Below are 26,816 nucleotides of genomic sequence, written 5' to 3' on the forward strand. Positions count from 1 at the left end.
AGAGGGACATCCCACCCAATTTTACACCTAGAATAGCCTTTGTTTCTCAGCACATGCAACTATCTAAATATTTATGCTAGAAATAATTGTGGCTCCTCTTTGAAACAGATACCCAACTGCACAATATTCCACAGAGCAGGCTGCTGAAACAGCTCTGTTTAGCTTTTCTGGACTGTGTCTTCACTTTCATTCTGACCCAGAATAAAAAGAGAAATTCTTAGCGGTAGTTATTAACAAAAGCAAGTATGTCAAAATATAAGTATTTAATTTGAGTCTCATTCAGATACTTTCCTTTGTTTGTTGTCCCTAGTAGTTCAATTAGATGAAAATCGTGGCAACTGTGCAAGAACTGAAAGCATTTGTACCATTGCCTTTGGAAAACAGCTATAGAATAGAGCTATGGGACTTGGCAAACAGCCTGGCTACATTTCTTCTGCAATGCTCAGCATTGTAACATCCACGCTGGAAATGTCAGCATTATTTTCTGTGAATAAATTGATAATTAGCTCAGCTTCTAAAACCTCCAACCTCGTCATAGATAATGGCCGCAGCTATGAGAAGTACTTTGTATTTGTATAGGAGCCACAGGAAAATCCTCAGGGACAACTCATCTCCAAAGCTGCTAACACATACTTGGCCATCGCTAAAACACCTGCAGGAATAATGGTTTCTGAATGAGAATTTCCAGTGCAACGCCCACAAATGAGGAGGAACCACTCCACACATCCCACCCACTGTGTCTTCCAGGAGGCTGAAACAGACACATACAGTAGCTGGAACAGAGCGTTTGCAATTATTTCTCCTATTCCCACTGTCGTACTCTGAACTCTGGGCAGTATTTTAAGGAACTTGCCGTATCAGTTATCAGTATCCACTCCCGCCCTTGCATGTAACATGATTTTAACCAACAAGAAGCTAGAAATATAAATTAAAACACACTTTAGTGAAATTCTTGTATTCCCAAGGGCATTAGCTGTAGTAGCTAAGGCACAGTGTCACTGAGGCTTTGAAGCCGAGTTACACAGAACTACTATGAAACTTTCCTTAGTGCTCACACTTTTCAAAGTCTTGTATTTTTCAGGAGGTATGCTCTACTACTGAAGTACCTAGAATTTAAGACTTACTACTTATTTCTTTGCAACTATCAGATAATTTTCCTTTAATACTAAGGACAAAAATTTGTATGCAGAACAGTGCCCAGCTTGTGAAGAACTGGAAAAGGACTGCAGAATTGCAAGCTGCTGTGGCGAAACACAGTAAAAGCCTTAGCAAAAATTCTGAATTGCTTTTCATTGCTTTACATTGGCACCCTTCCTTTAAAAGTCAGCAGCACAGCTCTGAAACAGCTTACACATCTCCTCCACGCTCCAAGTGGAGGCCACCTGTTTTCTCTTGGATAGCTGCTTCTACAGCGCTGAATATGAGTGGTCTGATTTTTAAATCACTTTAGCAGAAAACAAGGGCGAATAAGACTGTTGACATCAAGACTAGAAGATGAAACATCTCAAAGCTCACGATAACTCAAGCCCTAAATACAGCAACAACGATTCCAAGGCAGCATGCCTTAACCTGGCAGTGCAAAAGTTTGTTTGAGAAGGTGAGACAGAAACCCCCAAGCCAATTTTCTCTTTACTCTTAGCAGATATTGTCATAAGCAAAGCACACATTGAAGGATCAACACTCCTTTTCTGTTGCACCTTACTGCAAATAGACAGCAGAGTTGAGCATTCAGGGAATGATCGCTGTTTACTAGGACCCATTTCTTCCCTTTGCTCCTGTAGAGTTTTGTCCAGCACTGAAGCACAAGCGATCTAGCCCTCTGGATTTACTGGCCACCACGTACACATTATCTCTTTCAGGCAACACATGGATCAGTGGTAAATTTGAAAGCGAATGGAAGAGATCACAGTAAAGAGGGATATATTTTTAGAAAAGGCTTTAAAATGGGAAGTGAAAAGAGAGTGAAAGGAGTAAAAATTAGGAAGAGACAGCCTAGCAATGCCACAGGATCACAGATGAGTCATCCTTCCACCCAGTTCACCTAAGGACTCCAACCTGCAGAGGGTGCCTCTAGTGATGGATAACATGTCAGTTACTGCTTCTTTCTAATGACAGATTTTGTAGGAACTGATAAATAAAAACCAGGAGATTTGGTTACCTTAGCAGTATAAAAAGGATTTATTTTCAAGAACCAACATGTTTTACATTAGCATTTAAGATCAAGAAATACTGACTTGAGTGGCAAGCAATAGGGCTTTTAGTGTGTAATATATAACGTGTTAGAGCACCAGATAAAAGGTGCATTTATTTTCAGTGGTTAATGGTTCTCCTATTTCTCTTTTATGCTACCTATCCCCTGCAGCAGCTCAGCATGTCTGAACTGTGTGCTCCTCTGGGAGCCTTTCTTCAGGGTAGCCAAACAACAGAACAAGACGCAGCACACATTTTCCTGGAGCTGAGTTGATAGCTCTTATCAGGCCATTAAAACCTGACAAACGATCACTGAGGTGCGTCTTTATTCACTATGTCCTAGAGAAATGTATTAGCATCTATTAACCAAAAGAACAAAGAACATTACAAAAACGTTAGAGCACATGAAAACTCCTCCTGAAAATGCTCATCTGGTGCAAAGCATTAAGAGACAGTAGTGTTTTTTTTCCACCTGATAGTAGGATAGATCACACCCATGCACCCATAAGTGTACCTAAGCCACCCCTTTCAGTATGTACACAACTTAGAATCATAGAATAGTTAAGGTTGGAAAGGACCTCAAGATCATCCAGTTCCAATGCCCCTGCCATGGGCAGGGACACCTCACACTAAACCATCCCACCCAAGGCTTCATCCAACCTGGCCTTGAACACTGCCAGGGATGGAGCACTCACAACTTCCTTGGGCAGCCCATTCCAGTGCCTCACCACCCTCACAGGAAAGAATTTCCTCCTTATATCCAATCTAAACTTCCCCTGTTTAAGTTTTAACCCATTACCCCATGTCCCATCACTACAGCCCCTGATGAAGAGTCCCTCACCAGCATCCTTGTAGGCCCCCTTCAGACACTGGAAGGCTGCTATGAGGACTCCATGCAGCCTTCTCTTCTCCAGGCTGAACAGCCCCAACTTCCTCAGCCTGTCTCCATACGGGAGGTGCTCCAGTCCCCTGATCATCCTTGTGGCCTCCTCTGGACTTGTTCCAGCAGTTCCATGTCCTTTTTATGTTGAGGACACCAGAACTGCACACAATACTCCAGGTGAGGTCTCACGAGAGCAGAGTAGAGGGGCAGGATCACCTCTTTCAACCTGCTGGTCACGCTCCTTTTGATGCAGCCCAGGATACGGTTGGCTTTCTGGGCTGTGAGCACACACTGAAGCCGGCTCATGTTCATTTTGTCATTGACCAACACCCCCAAGTCCTCCTCCGCAGGGCTGCTCTGAATCTCTTCTCTGCCCAACCTGTAGCTGTGCCTGGGATTGCTCCAACCCAGGTCCAACTTCCAACACATCAGTGCTCCTACTGATGTTATCAAGATTCATATTTATGGATTAATATCTGAGAAGCTGAAATAATTATTCCACATTACTCCCCTTTCACTGAAGTCTGTAAGAATTTTCCATCTCAGTCAGAGCACAATTGGGCAGCCAAACTTTACTCTCTTCTTTTTTTTTAAGCTGAAATTTTAGAGTCAGTTCAGTTCTTCTTGGAACTCTTTAGTGTCTGTATTTAGCATACAAAATACTACTCTCAGTTACATCATTCAGGGAAAACATTCTGTGACTATCGCTTTTAAATGAATCTGCTGCTGGTCCCTGGAGGAAGTGATGTGCAAACCCTTCTCTAAGGAGCTTTGATGAGCTGAAGTGACACTGACATAAGCAACACACAGTAAAATGCCAGTCTATAGCAACAAATAGTTTTGCTATCCTTCTAAACCTGTAAATGTTTAAGGAAATCATGCAAAAAAATCTCAATATATGCCACAATCTTTATAACATCAGATGGACTTGGCAGGCAGTCATATTCCTTGTTAATAGCCAGATTATGGGACTAAAATATTTATTGTGCTTGGCTTCTCCAGCATCTTTTACTGTAAACACTGGAAGATATGTTCATCTTGGCTCATTACGCTTTCTGTCCAAAGAAAATACATGTTTATAAATTATAAATATACAAATCTGCTTGAGGATTTTGTGGGTGTGTTTATACAGTTGATTATTAATGCTGGGGTAACCAGAATCACTGCATGAAATGTTCTGCATAATATTTTTCCCTTCTGCTTGACATTCTTCCTTATTACTTTATTCTTTAATTGTCCCCATGAGGCCATCTCCCCCATCTGCCTGAAGAAACATGCAAGTATGCAAGGATTGAACTCTGCTACTTTATGTTTGTAATTTTATGAGCAGCATGAAGGCCAGGCATGAACAGTAATCTGTACTGCTTTTAGATGCCAGCAACTAAAAAGAAGAGCTTAAGTGCCTATCTGGAAGTATGACATAATAGAATCAGATAAATGCCACAAAATCTCTGAACTAGATCCTATCTCTGTCCTGCAGTTAGTACATTTAAACAGATGCTGGTTCCTGACCCCTAGGAAAAAAGAGTGACAAAGAGCTCCTGAGAGAACAAAAATCATGAATATCTACATGTTAAGTGGGACAACCTAGACAGGAAAGCCATGTACAATCAGGTACCTGAATATAATATATCCCGGCCCATCAGAACATGTAAGGTAGAACCAACAGGGATCATCTCCCCAGAGCAACCCAAATGTTGAGAGAGATGTGCTCCATCCCTGGCAGGCCAGGTTGGATGAAGCCTTGGGTGGGATGGTTTAGTGTGAGGTGTCCTTGCCTATGGCAGGGGGGTTGGAACTAGATGATCTTGAGGTCCTTTCCAACCCTAACTATTCTATGATTCTATGATTCTATGTACACAAAAGGAAGAACCAGAATAAAGAACCAGAATAAAGAACAGAGAGAGACAAGGGCAAGGTACAAAGAGCAAGGAGCACAAATACCCCTCATCACTGCATTTCATATAGACCAACACTGGTTACTACACATGCCTTCTACAGAAAGACTAAAGAAAGGGGTTGCTACATGCTCATGACTTTGTGCTGTATCCCACATAGGAGACATCAGCAGGAGAGGGAACAGAACAATACTGGTAAGCATGGCCGCGAAATTAGGAAATCTAATTGATCTATTCATTACTACAACTCAAGGTGGGGCCAATCTTAGGACAGCATGCAAAACACTACCCTTCTATCTCACTTCATGGAAAAGTTTCATTTGCGCACCTAATTGTCCACCAGCGAGGTCGAAGAAGTCAGTAAGGGTTACCACTGAGAAGACGAATGGGAAGCCTCATCCTCTCAGGAGAAGAGAGAGGGAGAAAAAAAAGGCAGCAGAAAGAGCCAAAAAGCTCAGAGTAACTTTGCTATTGTCTCCTCATCTTGCTTGTGAGCAGTGGGGCAATCTACTCTGAGACACTCCCTTTCTCCAGACATGGAAGCAGAGCTAAAGCACCTCTAAAGATGCAGAAGCTGCTGCTGCAAAACTGAAGGAGAACTAAAACAAGATGATAATAGTGATGCATGCCACTATAAGGTGTAACTGTAAGATATATAATAAAATGATCTAATTATTGATTATATATAATATATATATAAATAGAGAAGTTTGATTAGCTGGTAATTAATTACTCAGAATGACATTAAATGCTCCTATGTGCAATGCTGTCAGAGCCAATGGAGCATAGATATGTTAGACAGGTGTATTTCCTGCCCTTGACCATGGACTGCAGTAAGATATTAAACATGGACTTGTTAAGTCTTTATTTTGAATTCTTCATGTTATTACTGTTCTTATTATTTACACTTATTACTTAGAGAGAGTACATGTTTCATGGAACAGTATGATCAGGTACAAGTGCAGAAGTACCTGAAGGATATAGCATGTCTCTAATCTGAAATCTGTGAACAATGAACAAATCCCATTCGCTTTCATAGGGATGACAACACCTGAGGCTGATTATGGTTTTCTCCAACAGAATTTTATTCCAAATCCAGTCTTTTTCAAAAGCAGCCTACAGAAAGTAACAGAAATTGTTTAAATGTTTTATTTGATGCTTACAGATCTCCAGCAAATTCCATGCTATTTTCTTTAGGGAGAATACAATTTTGATGAGCGAGAGCGTTGGATGTCACCTTTCTCATTCTAAGTGCACCATCTCTTTGTTCCTGTGACCTCTCTCCCACAAGAGGGGCTGTAGTACAGGACACATGCTTCGCATCTAATCTCTTCCTGTTGCCTGGTTGATCTCCATTAAGGAGTTCTGAGGCAGTCTGTGACATATCTTAAGTTAGACTGTTCACATCTGACAGAAATTATCACAGAACCATAGAACGGTTTGGACTGGAAGAGACCTTTAAAGACTATTATAGCTGAAGCTGCCCATGTGGACTGAACATAGCTTATGCTCTTCATTAGTAAGGCAAGATGAGTTGCTAATAGCTTCACCTTCTGCACAGGTCTTAGTTTTCTCTCTGTCCAATGTTGTTCACCTCATTTCATAATTCCCTTCCCTTTCCCAGAAGAGAAACTGGAGCTTCATCATTCAAGGTATAATCCGTTGTGCAGCCAGGAGCTAACAACATATAAATCACCAGTACTTTGCCACAAACACCACAGCAAGAACCGTGCACATAGGGAGTTACTGGAAAAAAACACTTTCGCCAAGAAATATTGACTCCTGGCAGACTGTCCTAAATATGTGTGCTCAGGAATGATACCGGTGAACAACCACTGCCACTTTCAAGTCACATGCCCACGAATCTCACTTACAGCATGGTGAGGTGCCACATGTCTTCCTGTCACCCTGCTCCTCACACTACCAGCCTGGCTCAGATCCCTTCACACAGCCTTTGGTGAGCTCACTCTACCCATGCTCCACCTCAGCTAACAGCTGATGGATGTGACACTTTCGTGCCGAGAGTCAGCCGGCAAATCCTGACAAAAGGTAGGATAGGGCTGTTGAGGATCTGGGCTCCACTAATGTGAGCTCCAGATTATTGCACAGCAGGACTCCCTCCATTTCCTTTCTCTTAATTCCCCTGTAGAAGAGCCAATTTAGGAATAAAAAAGCATGAACAGCTGCTTGTGCTTCTTCAAGAAGCTTTGCTAGAAAGGGAAAATTTGAGATGTTATGCATTCCTGGGCACAACATGGAGGAAAGAGACAAGTTTGTCAGGAAGATGGGACAATATGCTTCCTGTTAATGCACTGAAAATGTCCAAGTATTCTCCTCCTTCCAAGAGATAAGCTGAAGCCATCTCCATTAATAAGTTATGAGTGAATAAAGGAGAACACACACTTTTCCACAGAAAACTTTATCTAGATTTTTTCATACAGTCCACCTGGAGAGAAGGGAAGGAAAAGCAAGATTTCCAGCGCTAAAGAACTGAACTCCGCTGAAAGCAAAGAGGCTAGTCTAATAACGCACACCTAGTGAGGAAAAGATTTTGTGATATGAAATAAACCACTGAAAAACTATTCCAGATTCAATACCGAAAGATTTCCACTGGTCTACGCAAGTCTGAGATATCTCCACATAGTACTGCAGCATGATCAAATTGCTTTTCCCATTGTCTTTTTAACTTCTGTAATAATTGCCCGTATTAGTACGCTTAGTGGTTTGTGAACTAGTTTTATGCATCAGACATATTCTATGAACAGACCATTACTAAGAAATTATGAATTTCAACTCTATTACTGTTACTGGTTTTAATGTACACTAATAAATTTGATTCCTGTTTTTACTTTTTTTCCTGTAAGTACAACCTATGTGGTCCCTAAATGATTCTTCTTCCCACCCCATCACTGTCTATATAGGACTGTGGTCAAGTATATGTGAAATCAGTTCCCCGTCGTGAAAACATTATTTGGGCACCGCTACCATCATTTAGTCACACACATCCTTCAACCTGTATTGTTTTTGAACTCTTTTCAGTGTGACGCTTGCCCACCAGCACCCCACTGTGACCAACGGATATGCATTTATAATCTATTTTTATTTCAGAACACTATAACAACAGTGACTACAAACACATTGCGCAGATCTCAAACTAAGACTGCCCAGAGTGCTTGCTTAGCACAAGAGGGATTTACACACTGTATGTGCTATGAAAACAAATAATGGGCACATAGCAAGGACAAACATGTAGAGAGACAATGCTTAAATGGTCTAATAGAAATAGTTATGTTATCAAAAGTGTATGTTTGTATTTAATATTGAGAAGGGACAGAAACACTTTTAGGAGCATTGCAGCATACACTACCATCTTTATGCTATGGCATTACAAGGCACACCCTTACTTCGGCTTGAATGTTTCTTGCATAACAGAGTTACAATGAAATACTGTTTTTACAAATAATTCATTAATACCGCATTACTATTTTGGGAGTCCTAAGTGAAAACTGTTTCCTTTCTGCATGGGTAGACAAGTGTGCTTTTGAGAGAACAGGCTTTTTTCCCTGCCTTTTGGATATTTGCAATTCAGCTCTTAAGGTCACCAGCATATACAGCAGTTTCCCAGGCATTTCAGCACTAAGAATTTGCTCCTTGAGAACAGTCATGAAGAATTTATATATGTGCTAAAACACATTTTATGCTACGTGTGCTGATCCTTCTCCTCAAATGCTACCTATTAGGACACTTCTGCCTCCCTCACGCATCTTGCAAGCCCGTGTGGAGAACTGCAGGAGAGGCATTACCTTCTTGAACATTCTGGTGGAGTCTTCGCTTATCTGCATGAACCGCATGATCACATTGTTCAGGTAGATATCGCTCAGTGTTGCATGGTCTTTGCTTTCTCTTCTCACTTGGTTCAGGAGTAAGTACCAGCAATTCACCGGTGACAAGAGGTTCTGATCTTTCCTAAGGAGAAGACACACACATGTATTATGTATAGAAGTATAAAAGTTACATGATTAACACAAACATCTCCCTGACATTTACAGTCCTAACTCGTTCTGTAAAAATGGTTGCTTCTGAACAGTCGGTCAATCCATGCTTGGAATAACTCAGGTTAGGCAAGCTTCAGATCATTTTTAAGACGCATTTTACAAATCCCACAGGGCATGGACACAAAAATACAGAAAAAATGTTAGAATTCTGAACACTGCAAGGCACCTGAGAGTACAAAAACCCCAAGCTCTCCACAAAGCTCACGACTGCTGATGGATGGAGTACTTGTTTATTTGAAAATCAATAAAGATCACTTTTGAAAGAGTAAAAGTAAGTCATTTTTGACATTAGAAATAAACCAGCACTGCAAGCGCATCCCAAATCCTTCATGAGTAATATCACAGGGGTAGCTGTTTCACTGCAATGGATTTGTATAACTACTTAAAAGTAGTTTATGTCACAAGCATACATATTCTGTGATCAGCGTTGATAAATACAGTCCTACCGCCAGTCCCAGACAGTTCAGTTACAAGACAAACAGCAGGACCAGGCTTTTTCCCCAGCAGTCCAGTTCGGAATTTCTTTGTCAGGCTTTTTGTATTGTAGGCCCCCTCCAAGCTTATAATATTGCAAAAAGCAACATCACAGATGACTTCTTATTTCTTTTATACAAAGCAAACTAAAAATACAAGTAGTTCAACAACAGTTTCACAGCTAACAATAACTGATTCGTAAGATTTGCCTTATGATTTTATTGAAATTTTAATTTCAAGTTTGCCTTGGAACTAAGTGCTTGACAAACTTGCTGCTCTTGGGTTTCTTTTGCTTCTTTTTTTTCCCCTCTTGTGCAGGGATATTCCTGTGTCAAAAGGATCAAGCATGTGATGATAAATACAGGCAGAGGTGGTGATGAATGGAGGGAGAAACTCCTTCAACTCTTGGTAAATTGTCTTAATAATTAACTCTTCCCACTGTTAGAAACATGCCCTTTAATTCCTCATCTAATTGTCTACCTTTAGCTTTTACCTCAGAATCAAAGCAATGAAGAATGATTAACAGACAAAAGCCTTTTCTTAAACATCAGTGCTTTGCTTTGCCATGAATCAGAAGTGAGTTAAAGAAACTTTCCCATTTTATTGGAGACGGACATCTTTAGTGTTACAGCAAGGAGCTTCTGGGTTTTATCAGCCAGGTCAACCAACATGAGCACTCCTGAAGGGCCATGCTGATATTACTAGGTCCTCACTGCTTCTGCATGTCCCATAACTAATCCATCAGACCTTCCTGACTGTTCTAGGAGGAATGGTGGGAACAGCACAGGTCCACCAGTTAACAGTTACACAGCTAAAGTGACTTTTGCTGCAACCTCTTCTCAAAGCAGAGAAATGCAGAGCAAAGCCAAAGGCAGGACTCCAGCAATAACCCCTGTGCACATCTGCCAGTCTGGATTTAACATGCTTAAGAATGAGGAAAGATGTTTGTATGCACAAGGCAAAAAGATTTTTCCACAGACTGAATAAAAGCCAGGGCTCTCTTGAAGTGGTGACATAAGCACACACTGGTTATTTCACAGACTCACCGAGTCACTTAACTGAATGTGAAGAAATATATACTACTGCTCTTTTGAACTGTGCAAGCTGTATTTGGTTTAACTTTTCCATTGCCAGATGTGTTTGGAAAAGACTGTTGTCCTGAAATAAAAGCTCTATCTGTGTATCTCCAGCGCAGCTCTGACTGGACAGTGGAAAAAGTAATCAATGTTTTGGTTTTGCAAATACAGAATATTGTTCTATACCCCTAAGCATAACAGGGCCAAGAGAACACATTTATAAATCAGCTCAAGCCTGGAAAACAACCAGATGAGACTATGGCAGCAAGAAATGCATTTGAAACACTTTAGAAGCATGCTGTACACAGGTTTTGCCAGATACTACTCGACCAATTTTGGTCCACACACAAGTTACTATGCCATGAAAGGGATACATTAAATTGTAAGCGAGGCATAACATTCACATCATCTTCGTTTCTTGGAATAAGAAGGATCAAGAGGAAGCTCAAGTCCACATGTAACAACAAATCAGAGTAGATTTCCCTCTTAATGCCTTTTTGCCAAAATTCTTGTCCTTTTTCTTTCTAATTTCTAATCTAATGGTGATTAACCTTTATTTAGACACTTTCAGATCCTATCAACTCCACTGTAATAGATCAGCACACAGCTTTCAAGTCCTCTTGGGGCTCTGCGTCTCTTTCAGATACTCGTCTATCTTTTGGGCAGTTTAAGTTCCATATGGTAGGTTAGGGGTAATATTTGTGCAGCTTACCTTTTAAGAAACTGAACCCACTTGTCAAAAGCTTACATGAATAATTGCAGGGGGCCATACCAACAAAACAGGATTTAAGCACCCATCTACCTTCAGCTTCAATGAGAACTGCTACGCCGCTAAGCAGGGGTGGGAATGCTAAATATGCCTTTGAACCTGGGCTCAGCCTAGCAGCTCCCAAAACCAGGAGAAGCAGCGAGTGGTGTAGCACTCCAGTAATGGCTAACATGGGGGGGAAGGGGAAGGAAATCTCTCTCACTTGTACTGCTGATGATCCTTTGTACTTCTTGTTTTTGCCATGAACCTCTCTGCCAACTTTTCCAGGTTTCGGGAATACTCCATCTCTATTTCCGACTTCTTGCGGAAGAAATCCTGCAGATCCTGAAGAAGTTGCACTCTTATTTCAGTCTGCTGCTCCAGGCATTTCTGCTGCTCGATGAGTTGAGCTCGGATCTCTAATGAAGGAAACACATATCCACCCAGGTCAGTGCAAGCAGATAAGAACTGTTACCAACCCAAATTACCAACAATCCAGCACACTTCAGCATCACAGCTGCACCAGCTGGACCTGTATTCAGATCCTGTGGTGGGACACAGCAGTGGCAGCTCTCACTTCCGCCACCACTGACTTATGCTGCAGCATCCTCTCACCTGCTGCCTGTCTCACAAACAGCTATGGCAAGGGAGCAGGACTCTGCTGGGCTCATGTGAGCAGAACACCTGCTTTTTCCTTCCTCTTCCATCTTCTTCCTGACCTCTGGCATTAGCACAGATCTGACTTGGAGTGACCTTGCAGGAGATGGCATACAACCATTTCAGCAGCAGCTCCTTCTGCTGCCCTGAAAAATGGCAGGATGAACAACAAGCCTTTGGGCCAGCTGGCCCATGCTGGTTGGTATCATCACGTACACTATGGAAACAACCTTGTGACAAACTCTGAAAACATCATCTACTATATCTGTGCACAGATGAGCTTCTGGATCTGCCCCATCTCTGGCAGGGAGGGAACCGGTGTACTGTAAATGGATTCATCAATATTTTACAGTGAATATAGAGGAAAAAGTTTGTGTATATTTAGAAATAGCTATCTGAAGATTTGCACAAGGTTCCAGACACTGTGGTACACTCATTAATGCGAATCAAAATCAATTTAGAAGAGAATATATGCTCACAGTTATCATCTAGAGTAACAGGGAAAAGCCTGCAGATTTCTTACCACCCTTTGCTATGTGGTAGTTTTTTCTGTTATTTCCTTTTTTTTAGCACTTTCATTTCTTGAGTGCTAAGCAGTTCATCACATTACGGGAACACCGAGCCTAAGAACATCCCTCTGGTTCTTTTGAAAGACTGCTTCATTAGAGTTTTGTCAGCTGCCCAGGCTCAGCGTAATCCAGCCTTGTGGAGTAAACACGGGAGTAAACATTTTGTGACCATAATAAACGTATGTATTTCTGAACAGTTTAATGCTGTAACAGGGACTTACTGATAACAAAACAACATGCCAGAAGTGATGTCCATGTAAATGCAGAACTGTTGTGAACTTTTACTCAATTCCTAATGATGTAACCATGCTGCAGGCAAGATGATGTTGGAAATCTTAGATGCCTCACTGGCTTGAAAAAGAAGAGCATTCTAAAAACCTCTGCTAACATCACAGTGAACTGCAAACCAGTTACTAGAAACAACACTACAAAAATATATCTGATGCAATGGGGAACTAGTGCATCCTTACTGATCTTTAAGCAGGTATGAAGGGATTCAAATGTGTATACTGACATAAGGTAGTGTGAGCACAAAATACGTTAAGCCAATATATTTAGTGGAGGACGGAGACACTGCAGTATTTTCTTCCAGATCTCCTTTAAGCTACCAGCTGCTGTGTTAATCATTAATGAGACCATCCATTTTCATAGTCAGGGAGGTGAACCGAAAAAATCATGGTTTGGTTTTCATTTAATTTCAAATCAGTTTGTTGGAAAAGGACCATGCCTCCAGCAAGGATAAGCCACTGTAACACAACACTGTATCAATGACATTCATGTACAAAGAGGAGAAAATCACACTGGAGCTGGAAGGTTATTAACAGAACCAAAATCCCAAGACTGCTTTTTGTGTGTGTCTACTACTTTTAATACTGGAATCATGGAAAGATCCCGCATATAGGAAACAAATTATACTGACTCACTGATCAGAAGCAGCAATTCTGCTCGTAAGCTGGAGCTTTGACTAAATACAAATCTATGTAGTTTGGCCATCTCCTTTTCCCACTACAGACTTTCTACCAGTTACTTTAAAAGCAGAGCTCTGTACAGAGCAACTATGTTCTGATTATTTTGTAGGTCAGTGGATCTTGCTGCTATAATTCTTCCTTTCTAGGCAGGCTTTTACCATAGTAACAGGAGTAAGATTTTAGAAACACGAATGTATGAATAGAGATGCAATGAACAAGGGATGACAGATACAATATGAGAATTTGCACTAGCTTTCTGATGCTGTCTGGACTTCCAGTGGACAGTAGTGGCTTCCTGCAAACTTGTATATCAGAAAACAAAACTGGAGCATAATCTCTGAAAGCTGATGGTGGCTGAAGGTGTCCAAGCTCTGGGTAAGGTGGCAAGTTAGGGGTACAGGGGGACTACAGCTTTATGAAGGAAGTTCTACAGTTGTGGGAATCTCGACAAGGAGAAAGAACATGCTGGCTCCAAAAGGCTGAGAACTCACGGCCTCCTGCCAGAGGAGAAAAAGGGGAGATGTATACCCACTCGTGCCAGCTGACCAGAGCGTGCAGAAGAGACTTCAGCATACAGTTCTCCTGCCAGTCTTTCATGTCTTTCTGCTCCTGCACCTTTTGATTCTTCTTTTGCTAGTAATTTGTGTAATGCCACACTGGCAGGCTAAGGAGATGGCAATGAATAAGACATCAAAAGAGCAAATGTTGCGATTCTCACTTTCTGGCAAAAGCAAGCTGCGGATTTTAACAAACCAGCCAACCAACCAAAAAAACAAAACCAACCCCCAAAAAAACCCAGGAATTCCTCACAAACACTGGCATAACCACCAGCCAGCCTGAGCGGCTGTGCGTCCCAAAATCACCACTGCCCAAGTACTAGCAATGAGCACGTTACCTACTGCTATGGAAAAATGCACCAAGGCAACGCTATCTTCTTCAATCTATATGTGTGATTTCCCCAGGGCTATAAAGAGTGGCATGGAAATGTGTTGCCAGGTATTCAAAGACATATACACCCAACATGCCATGAAGGTGCCAAGTTAAAAACTACTAGAGCCCAAACTCCATAGATACGGAGACAGGTGCAGCAGGCAGCAGAAGGCTGCCTCTCTTATTTTGCTGGCACATTTAAATTCAAAGTCGAACTGATACCAGCTGTAATAGACAATGACATTGTCCTATTTTGCTCTGCAGGGTAGCGGATGTCAAATGATTGCCAGGCTACTTTGTGTCAGGAACAGGCAGTTTAAAGCCTGGGTGAATTAACACCTTCTCCTTCTCCGTACAGCAGCTTTGAGTCATGCTCACTGGTTTTCTGGCCAAGGGCTGGTTCAAAAGAAATCTCATCCATTTTCACTACAGAAAATTCAACAGACTGAATTAACATCAAATAGGAAATAATTCCTTTGTCCAAGATTTACACACACAACATAAGCAAGGAAGCAGCTAATGTGACCATAATGAAATCAATCACCTCTGAGTAAAGTTTCATTTCTAAAGATGCTAATGTTAAAAATTATTTCAACTATGCCCTCACTGACACCATCCTCTAGAATTACTGCGCTAAGTATAAAATCAGGTTTTATTTCTGGCAGCCTTCAAAACATAGCTCTAAACTTCCAACAAATCTTTGTTTTCTTCTGACATGAGGTTAAATCAGTGCACTATGAAAGGCAAAAGGAGACAAGATTATAGCTGTTTTGAGAGTTAAGTATAGAGTGGATGAAGCTGAACTACTGACATCATCCAAATCATAATCACAAATAAACTCATGAAGGTTAACTCTTTGCACACAGTACAGTATTACAAATAATTACTTATATAGCACTGCAGTAATACACTGTGTTACCCTAGAGAAGATAGGTGCAACCGGTTATAGGCCAGTGACCCCCGTGAAGGTACCCGTGGCGAGATATACTGCAGTGTGACACATAATGATGATGCTGGCCACACCAGCAAGGAACAAAATTTGCCACCTTCACTTCCACGCACACCAAAGCACCAGGTTCCACCACATCCCCAAAAGCCATGGGAAACCCCCACGGAAGCCGGACACCTTGTAAATCCACAGTACTAGCCAAATTAACCCCAGAACAACACTCTGCATGTGGACTGCCACCCCACTGCAGTACTGGCCACTGCAACGCCCGCATCCCTGCCCTGTGATGCTGCAGAGCCCCTGACTCCCTGCACTAGGCTGTGCCTAGTCTTGTCAGCCCTCGGAGACCTTCCAGGCCACCATGAACACTCATCACCAACTCTTGACCAAAGCAACTCTAATGAACACTTCATGGTGCTGTTACATGCCTGCCCAAGCCACCCCAAAAGCTGTTGCAGCCTGCCACCTTTAATTCACATTTAAACGGAATTAACTCTTGCGCTTGCGGAGCAGCCCTGCCAAGGTTTCAGTGTCTGCTGAAAGCTTGGGAAGGTGTTGCGAGCCAGACACCTTTCCCTGGCTACCCCACTGTGAGCCTCCCACCTGCTGCCTCACCCTGCCTGGCAAGGAGCTATATTTAAGTCAGGATTACAAGACATGAACTACACAGACACGTTAATGCGGCAGTATTACTGGGTAATAACACAGCCTCAGGGCTTCACCCTGCAAAAGATTATAAAAGCAAGTAGCTCATCAGAACTCTTTGAAAGTACAGAATGGCTCTCACAAGGCACAGTTATGCTTGCAGGTTTTATCTGCTCAGGTAACTTCAGACAAAGCTGTATCACCTCCTATCTTTCTTTACATACCTCCTTCACAGAAAAATCACAATTTTAGATTAGTTTAAAACCACTCAGAAATGTCTCATCAAATACACTAAGGGCAACACCTAGTATTTTAGACTTTTTGTTTCTAAACCGTTACAACTTAGTATTTTTTCACACACATATCCCTCACTGTCACATTTACAAGATCTGTACCATATTTCATAGGAAAAGATTCAGACCTTAAATTCAGCCTAGACTTCATCTGGTGACCGACATGCACTTGTAATTAAGCAGATATTGGAGCATTAATCAGCTTGCAGCTCCTCCATGAAGACACTTGAGTCTTACATGACTCTCACTGTGTCTCAGTTATTTAGCGTAAGAAAGGCTCATGTCCGAGCCTGATGCTAGAAGCTGTGGTGCTGCATTAAGGGACTGAACTTTCTAGTTTCATCTCAGCCTTCTGTCTTTGTAAGGACTTGCGTCTGGCTTCTCCGGTGAGATGGGCAGAGCTTTGGTCCAGCTGAATGCAGCTGGCCAGCATCTGGAGTATAGTATAGCATCTTCTTTCAGGAAGATGCTTAGCTGCAGCCCAACAATGATGCTGCCAGCATCACTGAGAAGGGCCTGGAGATGCCCCTGTGCACATTTAGTAGTCCTTAATGCCATGTTGCCCCTAGCATCAGTGCTCCCACATCTCCTAGGGATGTTATCCTGCCTCTCAACAGACAAGAAGATAAAGATGGTGAGAAGTATTAGCCCTGTGGTGGGTGCTTTGCCCCAGCTGCTGATATTCCTCTCCAAGATACACAGCCTGAAGCTACTAGTGTTGAACAGAGTCATGGCTAGAAAGCTAGTGTTCCTATGGCAAATGGCAGGGAGTCTGGCTCACGCTCCCTTACAGGTCCTTGCTGCCACTTCCCTGGACCTCAAGCACAAAATTCCCCTTCAAAAGCCAGGAAATTCCACCAGCCTGACAGCTGATGAGAGATGCTGGGGTGAATATATCACAAGCTACTGCAGAAATGACTTTAAACAGATCATGAGCCTGTCCCAAAACATTAACTTTCTATGACAGACTAGTGAAAATCACTTCCCTGTGTTCAACGTGCAAGTAAGAAGCATGGCTGCACGGACAGGGATGCCCTTGAGCTTTGGAAGGCATGACTTTTGTGGACTTCGCCTCCCAGCTGATCTCACTTAGGATGCTGAGCATACAGCTTTATGCATGTTCCCACTAGAGGTGAAACCTCTGCAAAGCACCGCCCAGCTCTAAATTAACTGCGTGGCTTTGTGCCATTTCCCAGATAATTAATTTCAGACTCTCTGTTTGTTTGGGTTTCTTTTGGGATGTGGTTGAGTTTACCTTCGATGGAATACATCTCCAGGCTGCAGTTGTCTGTGGAAATGGATGGGGAGTCAGAAGCAAGCTAAGTATCTAAAAAGCTGTACAAAGGGTCAGGAATTTGAAGCCCCTGTTGACATATGTCAATCCCTTTGAAAACTGTAAACCCTGGTCATTCAAGCACTTTGGCATGCTTAAAGATAAAAACAGTCCTTGTGCAGCCATTATCAAGGGAAGCTGATGGAGAAGCCACCTGCAGGATGAAGACAATTATTTACAGACACTTTGGTTGTCTTGTTGAAACAAAGAGAGCAGGGAAAGAACAATTTCCTCCTTGCAGCAGCAAACTTTGCTCTATACGTTCAAGCAAACACCCTCCTAACTACTGCAGCCACAGACTGATCAACAGCATGTCCCCAACCAGAACCATGTAGCTGGGGGATCCCAATGAACAGGATTCAAAAGGGGTGGCTGCATTAGGGCACCTTCCCCCTTCCAGTTCCCCTTGAAATGGGAAGACATGTCTGGAACAGCTAAGAAAACCTCTATACGTAGCTGAAGAAGCTTTTCTTCTTGTTGTTCTTGGACTAACGCCCTCCTGCTTTCCACAGCCACAGCTGCTGGTCACTTGGCTGCCTACAGTCCGAGCCTGAATGGAGGGCAGCGTGCCAGCTCACAACTTGGCAGGACACTTCTTGCCACGGCGCTACTGCCAAGTGACGGTGGATTTGAGCAGGCGGTCTGCCTGCACCACATTTTGAGTGCCGCTGCTTCTGCGGCAACTGCTCCTTTGCACCCATAACTAAGTGCTGGCACTATGTCCTAACAGACCTTGAGCATGACATGCTTTGTTCTTCTGGTCACAGGGGCTGGGACTCTGAAGACAAAAACATTGATCCCTCAGAGTAGCCTTTGTTTTGGCCAACAAGAAAATCCCAGCTCCTCCTGAAACACTGACGAACAGAAGAGGGCAAAGTGCAAGATGCCTCCTCTGCCTCAATGATCTGATGTAAGGGCCTTTCACCAGTCCTCACCCCCTGCTGTGGGAACAGATGCTGTCTTTCAATCCAACTGTCCCATGTCCAGATAAGCAGATCAGCTCTGCAAACCACTAGCATACAAGAGAAGAGCAAAGAATCTACATCAAAGAAGCCCCAAAACACATTTAAGAACAAAACAAAGCAGAAGCTGCCCCAACTGTGGTGAGCATGGCAAAGGTCCGCAGCCTGAGAGAGAAAAGTCAAAAAAGAGACAGCCAGACAAGGAGATTGTGCGCATCTTTGTCTGCCAAGCAGACAGGCGATCATGCAGTAGGTGTCTAAAAACCCATTTAGGTCATCTGACCTGTCAAGATCTATGTGACAACTTATTCTAAAGCTTCCGAAGGGCTTCAGCTGTCTGGGGGTTTTTGTGCTTGTTAAAGATACCATGAGCCTTTCCTTGCAGACTTATATTTTGGGCCAAGAAGGAAATTAAAAGCAGACTCAGTATGTCCAAATCTTTCTCCTCACCAGCAGAGCAGAAAAATGACTCACGGCTCCCCTCTGAATAATTCTTTGCAGCAATGTCTGGAACGCTGGATTGACATGAGCACGCCACAAGAAAAAAAATCCAAATCACATCCCTTCCTGGCCAAAGATTTCTGTAAGTCTATTATTTAATTTGGTTATTACAGAGTGCTGTGATTGCTCTAATCAGTAGCTGAAATGTACCCTTTCTTCTGATTATTTTCTCTCTATAGAAAATTATTTCTTTTTAGAACCAGCCATCTCTTAACTATTCAACAGAATTCACACAGTACATGCTCTATGCTATATTCTTGCTCCATACTTGCTCTTCTGTGTTTAGATTATAATGCTACATTTGAACTAGCACCTAAGGAAATATTATTTCAGCTAGGCCACTTCATAAAGAGGAACAAAAGAACCCCTTCATTTCGACAGCTATAAAAGCAGTTTTAGCTGACCATCAACCAATGGTCAAACTCCCATCTCCCACAACATTCATGTCAGTGAAAGATCAAAGCTTGTAAGCTAAATTCTGACCTCCCTGAAATAGATCTGCTGCTAACTTTACTCACGCTGGGATTACTGTCTTTACTTAAACTTACAAGAAGCTTATGCTTATCCAACTGACATACTGCTGTCAAAGCAGGCAGCCGTTTCCCCTCTTGCATCCAGGCTACACAACTCTCCCAGGTCACTGTGTCTCAGTATCAGAACTTCTACAGGCAGAAGGACTAACCCATAGAGGGAAAAGAAGCATTTCCTGACAGTTATGCTCCATGGGTATTGTCAGAATAGGGAAGAGAACAGCAGGCATAGCTGTTCCATGACATGAGTGGTCAGTGCCATTGCAGGTAAGCCTCAGTCTCTTTCCAAACCTTCCCCGAAGATCTATGAAGCTACAGCCAAGGTCATATCCCAGCAGCAGCTTATGCTGGTGCGTGAAATACTACATTCTCAGCAGGCTTGGGCAGGAGCATTCATGAACTCTTTGCAGAAGGGGCCCAGTTTGCACTGATGGCAGCATGCAGGTGGGCAGAGTGGAAGCAGAGCTTGGCACACACGTGCCATTGTCACAAGACTGGGGTTGCGAAAGAAACACACCCTTATGAATGGGATGATCTTTGGGGATCGGCAGAGAAGCTGTTCTGAAGTGAACACACCACTGCTCGACAGGTGGGGTGGGTTTACTGGTCCTGAAATGCTGTATCTGTTCTGCAAAAGAAATCACACTACAAGGTATCATTTTCCCGGGTGACAGTCAATTCTCTTGCTCTTCAGAGATAAACCGCTAGCAGGTTTATCTTCCTGTATGTATTACTTTATCTGTTGCGCTTTTATTTCAGGTCACCTGGAACTTTAGAAGACTAAAATCCCCTTATTTTTGTAGCAATTCTCAACCTGTGAATTCACTATTTTAATGAAGAACCCATAACATTTGCTTTTTATAAATGAATATAATAATTTATCCTTGGTTTGTGTTATTTTTTTCTTTAAAGTCAGAACAGGCTTGAGGACATAGTTACAAAGTTTGCTACAGCTCAGGGCACTGTTTATAGAGCAGGACAAAGAAATAAGCACAATAACGTGAGCCATCGCCCAGACTCTGCCAATGGAAAATGACCACGAGAGCAAAGAAGCCAAGAAATGTATCTACCTTTCTTTTGCATTCAGAGTCGCATTCCCCAGACAGTCTAACTTCAATTCAACTTCCAGGCCCAGTGCCCCACTTCCAGGGGCATTTCTGGGCCCACAGCCCTAAGCTACCTGGCTACTAGATGCGGTGGCTCACTGGCCACAGTGCGTCCTTAACAAGATGGTGTGGACTGCAGCCCTCCAAAGGGCTACTCTGGGATGAGTGATGTACCCTCAGACTACAGCAACAAATGGCAAGAAACGGAGGAGAAAATGAACCGCAGGTGGTAGTCTTAAAGCTGATGGTAACAGGTAAAAGCAATGCTAGATGCATGCAGGTTTACAGATATCACCATTGTGATACCTGGAATCACCACTGTTACTACTAAAATGTGGGCAAGGTTTTTAAACAAACCTTTCTTGCTATGGAGGACTTCAGGATAATCTTTTGATTCCCATATGAAACTATATTTGGTCACAGCTATATTGGCTTTTGCAATTTCAGCTGCAAGCCGCAGCAAAAAGGAGGAAATTGCAAGGCAGACGGAAGATGTGGCAGTCCTTTCCTTTCCCCTTTTAATTTGCACTTTGGAGATGTTGCTCTGAGCGTGCCAGAGCTGCTGAAGCACTGGAGAACCTTGAGTCCTGCCTGACACTGCTTAATTATCTCAACGTGGCAGATTTAGGTCCCCTTTTTTCACTCCTCCCTAGCATTTAGAAATTACTGTAGTGTTTGTAGTAACTCATGGCTCCTTTAATTAAATTTAGGTGGTAAAAAACATCTAAATCCGATTTCAGACTTCTGTAAGTGCTCTGATTTTTCAGAGTAATATCCAAGTGCCAGTTGGAAAATGGGATCTGTAGTGAATGCAAGTTCCCAGTTACCCTGGAAACAATTCAAGGCAACTCCACTCCTTTAGCACCCTAATTGTAGATGTCTTTTCTGCTCCATGCTTACCCAATCGCCAGGAGTTTATTTTCTTGAAAGATGGAATGTGACAATTCAAAGAACATTTCCCATCATTCTGCCCTGGCCCAGATTAAGCAGAAACAAATAATCAACTACTAGATGCTGTACCAGTACTTCAACAAGCAGCACATGTATGCCCTTGCAGTTAAGTCTGTGCACTAAGCACGAAGTATTTGGTAGCTGCAGCACCTGTTTTCCAAAGGTTCTTCTAAAGTTTCCTCAAAGTGCAGAACACAGTATAAAGGCAAGTCTGCAGCAGGAAAATACAGCTTGTCATGATCCAAACAGTAACTAAAACCTAACAATCTTAATCAGCTTCCTTACTTGTACATGGGTGAAGCCAGGTTAAGTCCCTGTCGCAAGGCTGAGGCTGGAGCTGGCTAGCGCAGCAGTGTCTGCTCTGTGACAGACACAGCACCATGCGTCCACCAACGCCTCTCCGATATAAAATCACAGAATCATAGAATAGTTAGGGTTGGAAAGGACCTCAAGATCATCCAGTTCCAACCCCCCTGCCATGGGCAGGGACACCTCACACTAAACCATCCCACACAAGGCTTCATCCAACCTGGCCTTGAACACCGCCAGGGATGGAGCACTCACAACCTCCCTGGGCAACCCATTCCAGTGCCTCACCACCCTAACAGGAAAGAATTTCCTCCTTATATCCAATCTAAACTTCCCCTGTTTCAGTTTTAACCCGTTACCCCTTGTCCTGTCACTACAGTCCCTGATGAAGAGTCCCTCCCCCGCATCCCTATAGGCCCCCTTCAGATACTGGAAGGCTGCTCTGAGGTCCCCATGCAGCCTTCTCTTCTCCAGGCTGAACAGCCCCAACTTCCTCAGCCTGTCTTCATACGGGAGGTGCTCCAGTCCCCTGATCATCCTCGTGGCCTGCTCTGGACTTGTTCCAGCAGTTCCATGTCCTTTTTATGCTGAGGACACCAGAACTGCACACAATGCTCCAGGTGAGGTCTCACGAAAGCAGAGTAGAGGGGCAGGATCACCTCCTTCGACCTGTTGGTCACGCTCCTTTTGATGCAGCCCAGGATAGGCTCAGTGCTGACACACATCTTTTACCTCTGGGGAAGCCAAAACCTCCCTGCCACACAGACGTGAGCATCACTTCATTTTAAGCACTGCCACAATAAAACCCTTCCTTCTTAGTATCTCAGGTGGACAGCTGACAAGTGAAGATGTCTGAAGGCTTCTTCTAGAATTTAGATGTTAAGAGATGTGTCTTTTCTGGACAAAACCAGAATTATTCTGAACCTCCAGCAGGTGATGTATCTATTAAAATGAGAGTTATGCTGTTGGCAGCACAGGGCAGGAACTCCTGAGCAGCGGGACACAAGGGAAAGCCATGAAATCTGCACATCAATCAGATATAGCCTCTCCTGTATGTTGATGACTATCACTGTGATAAGACTGAGGAATTAATAACTAGATAAAATGCCCTCCTTACATCCTGTGAAAACAATTCTCCATGCATGGCACATCTTTAGTAGGTCAGTAAAACATTTTTAGTATGACATGCACCCCAATGCATGCCATAAATAAGAGGACAGGTTTGACCCAGCCATGACTTTCAGTGACAGCTTTTTAAGTCCTAAGGTGAAGCCACAGTCTAGTCGAGGACAAAAAGGAAACCGCAGTTTGTGCTCTGTCTGCCAGGATTTTACCCACATCCCTTTTCAGCCCAACCTGCTTAACATGCAGCGAAATACTTCCCCTGTTGCTCATTTATCTTTGACACATTCAACTCTTAAAAAACGCAGGTTTAACATATTGAGCACTTTGGTGGTTTTCTGCTAAAACAACTTTGCTTTTTTTCTTTTTGCTGTAACAGATCCATGATGACCCTTTTCTTCACTGACATACACAGCTATGACACTGTGATGCCTTCAACACCAGTTTTAAAACTTTATGTTCACATCCCATGACTCACCTGAGTACATCCTTGCGTTTGCATAAAGCCCTGTCTATTCCAGTCAACCAAGTGGGGCAAAGACGATCTCTTGGGCAGCACACACCAGAGCTGCACAGCCTGGTTTAGCTGCTGACACGTTCCTGGGCACAGAGTTAGTCCCTGCCCGTGAACACCCTCCTCACTGGCACTGGTTGTGCAGGGCTCAGGGGACAGCACAGACCAGGGACTGTCCCTATCACTGTATCAGTGAGGTGCCCCCATGGCAGTGGGGGACTGGAGCTGCTCTCTCACTCACTCAATGCTGAGCAAAGGATGGCGTGTACCACCCAATAAATCTCTGAACTAAAACACATCACCATGCTTCGCACTCCTTGCACAGATTTACATGTATAAATGCAAGCCTTACTGGGGAATATGTCTGTCAGACCAGACGACCTCGAGCTGCATCATTTTTTAGTAAAGATGTGGCCTGAGTCTGCAAAAGGGAAGTTCCAGTTTGTGATTACTGGTCCTCTGAGCAGGACTATGATATTCATAAACATATTTCAGTGTCTTGTCTCAATTTCTCACAGCAAATAATACTGAATTTGACTCAAAGGATGATTTAAGAAACATGACAACATCCCATCCTGGTAATGGAAAAAAACCCCAACTTTGTAAAAATTACATTTTTATTAATTAAGCAAAACAATAATCCCCATCATGATGAAAGAACTTCTTCTGTCCCTCGGAATCCTAAAAGAAGCAAAATGATAATCACCATGCTGGTTGATTATAACTATCACACAAATAGCAGTAGCAGCCAGGTATTTTTATATGTCATCAAATTATAAGGTGATATAAATTCTGCCAAGCTTTAAATACATTTGTCTTAGTGCTGCTCTGATTTGGTAAAAGACAATTTCTAAGTGAGAATATAAAACGCCTACCTCAAAGGAGGGTTTTCTGAAAAGTTTGAACCCAATTATCAGAGCCCCAAATTCCACTAACAGCAGCTGGGGAAAAAACAAATCCTTCAGTGTCACAGAGCAGATTCTTTGTTCCATCTTCCTGCTACAGGGAAGTATAAATTGGGTTGTGGATCACATTTAATTAGATTTATCTTCAGTTGTTACAGTAGGAGGAGAAGAAAGGCCCCTCTGAGCTTCCTGCTAATGGGAATAGAAAAAAACCCCCACTAGTGAGCCTGTTTGTAGGTAACCGTTGTGCGCCCACTCAACAGCAAGATGAAGAATAGCATCTGCTTGTGAGTGAACCCTGAGCTAAAATCATTTGCATATTTCCAGCTCCCCTGGAAACAATCTTCAGCCTGTTAGAAGTTGAAAAAGACTAAAAAAAACCCCAAAACCCCACAAAACCCAACCCCCCCACTTTTTTAACGAGATGAAATATCACAGCAGCAAAATCAAAAGTTGATGATTTATAGAACCTACGATCTGTATCGTCTTCCTGCAGTAATTCAGCGGTTTGTCTATTCTGCAAATGTCTCTCTGTGAGAGACATATGGGTGGTTAGGATTTCCAGCAGGGCTCCCATGACTGCTCTATGGAAGTAAAGACTCCAAGAACAGCTGTAGGAAACAGATGTGCCACTTAGGGCACTTTCAGTGAAAGGCCAAGGGATGAATCCTTCATGCGCTACTTAGTTCAGGATCCCTTTATTTAAAATAAAAAGGCTGTGAAACCTCTATTATTGCCTATGTTTTTAGACTAGCTCCACTTGGAAGCAGACATTCTGGTAGCAAAAGCCCCGCTGGAGTGAGTAAACAAGGGCTGCAATGGGCAGGGCAGGAGCAGCAGCTTCTCAGTTTCCAGGGCTAAACTGGAACTGAACCTGAGCCACTTAATTTTCATGCACTTTATAAGTGCCAGCTCTGCGAAGAACATCGACAGCCATAGCAGCCGGATGGCAACGTGTTAACCTGCAGAAACAGTTATTCATTACTTTGGGAAAAGAAACGGAGTTTATTAATTCACAGCTTAGTGAAGAAATCAAAGATGTGACGCCTACGATGGAGAAATCTTCATCCTGTGAGAACCACGTCCTCCAACCAGGAGCAAAGAATTAGGGGAACTTTTGCAAAGAATAAATGCAGTACACATGGACACAGATTGGAGAAAAAAGCAAGGGTGCTCAGAAGGACAAACAAGACATGCGAGCAAGTGGTACGAGTCTCTGACTTCTGACAATTTGCCAAAGGAGGCTTTATCCTCAGTTAAGGATGACAGGCATATTCTAAATACTCCTGATGGATTTACACAGTACTACATTTCCAAATGTTTACCTTAGATCTGTTCTCTTTAAGGAAAAAAACAACCCAAAAACCAAAACCTGAACAAAACAACCCAAAACACAAGGATGAGCTAAAGTCAGTCATGAGACTATCTGGAAAAGAGTTGAAACCAAAGGATTAACTACGGACCAAAAAGCCATAAGGTGTGGGCAGTACACACCACCTCAGCCTAGATGAGCCCAGGGGTGCACTGGCCAAACTGCTGACAATAATGTGTCCCTCCTCCCTGAAAGTGGTTGCTGTGACCAAAAGGCTGGAGGGCATCTCCTGGAAAAGGGCAGAGGGAACAGCGAGAGATGCCATCATGTTCTAGGCAAGCGAATCATTACTTCTCCATCAAGTAAGTTATTAAAGCTCTCATCAGAAACACTCCTTAAAACCAAAGTGGGCAGAGAGATAAGGAGAAACCAAGACAGTTCGTGGAAAACTGCACAGTGGAAAGCTATTAGAGTTACTCGAGCTTATCAAGTGACAGTGGATAACTTAAACCCAGCTGATCTTCAGTTTCAAGTTGCCTGCAGTCCTTAGCCTCAAATTATTCTATTTCCCTTGCATTTAAAACTTTGAAGGGCATGAAAAATACAGATAACCTGGTTGAAAAGACTTTAATCTTTCCAGTTGCCACAAAACCTGCATTTTGGCCGCAGCTTCCTTCCTGCACCTAGTCTGTCACAGTACAGAGAGAATGCTTACTGGAAGATCAGTTGTGCCCTCTCTACCTGGATATATAATTTCACTTTAATGTCAGTCTACTGCTTTATCACTTTGGTGGTCATCTGTCATAATCCAGCTACATAAAAATCACAAAGTGAAGACTACATCTGCGTGACGTTGAAGTCATCCTAGTTGACTCCATTTGCTCACCACAGGTATCTGACAAAACTAATACTGTAGATTACTCATGCCCAAACTGG

The 26,816-nt window shown here is 42.8% G+C and overlaps 1 protein-coding gene across 4 annotated transcripts in view; it reads right to left on the reverse strand.

Annotated features, from left to right (window-relative positions):
- The window catches only part of SRGAP1 (SLIT-ROBO Rho GTPase activating protein 1), a 148,296-nt gene that overhangs the window by 62,559 nt on the left and 58,921 nt on the right, over positions 1 to 26,816 (reverse strand). For all 4 annotated transcript variants that reach the window (XM_065683502.1, XM_065683772.1, XM_065683682.1 and 1 more), the window contains exons 2-3: positions 11,548 to 11,743; positions 8,775 to 8,937 (exon numbers count right to left, since the gene is read on the reverse strand). In XM_065683502.1, the coding sequence (XP_065539574.1) occupies positions 8,775 to 8,937; positions 11,548 to 11,743 (359 nt within the window). The remainder of the gene's footprint in view (positions 1 to 8,774; positions 8,938 to 11,547; positions 11,744 to 26,816) is intronic.

Source organism: Lathamus discolor, chromosome 1 (assembly GCF_037157495.1).
Source record: "Lathamus discolor isolate bLatDis1 chromosome 1, bLatDis1.hap1, whole genome shotgun sequence".
Lineage (NCBI taxonomy): Eukaryota > Metazoa > Chordata > Aves > Psittaciformes > Psittacidae > Lathamus > Lathamus discolor.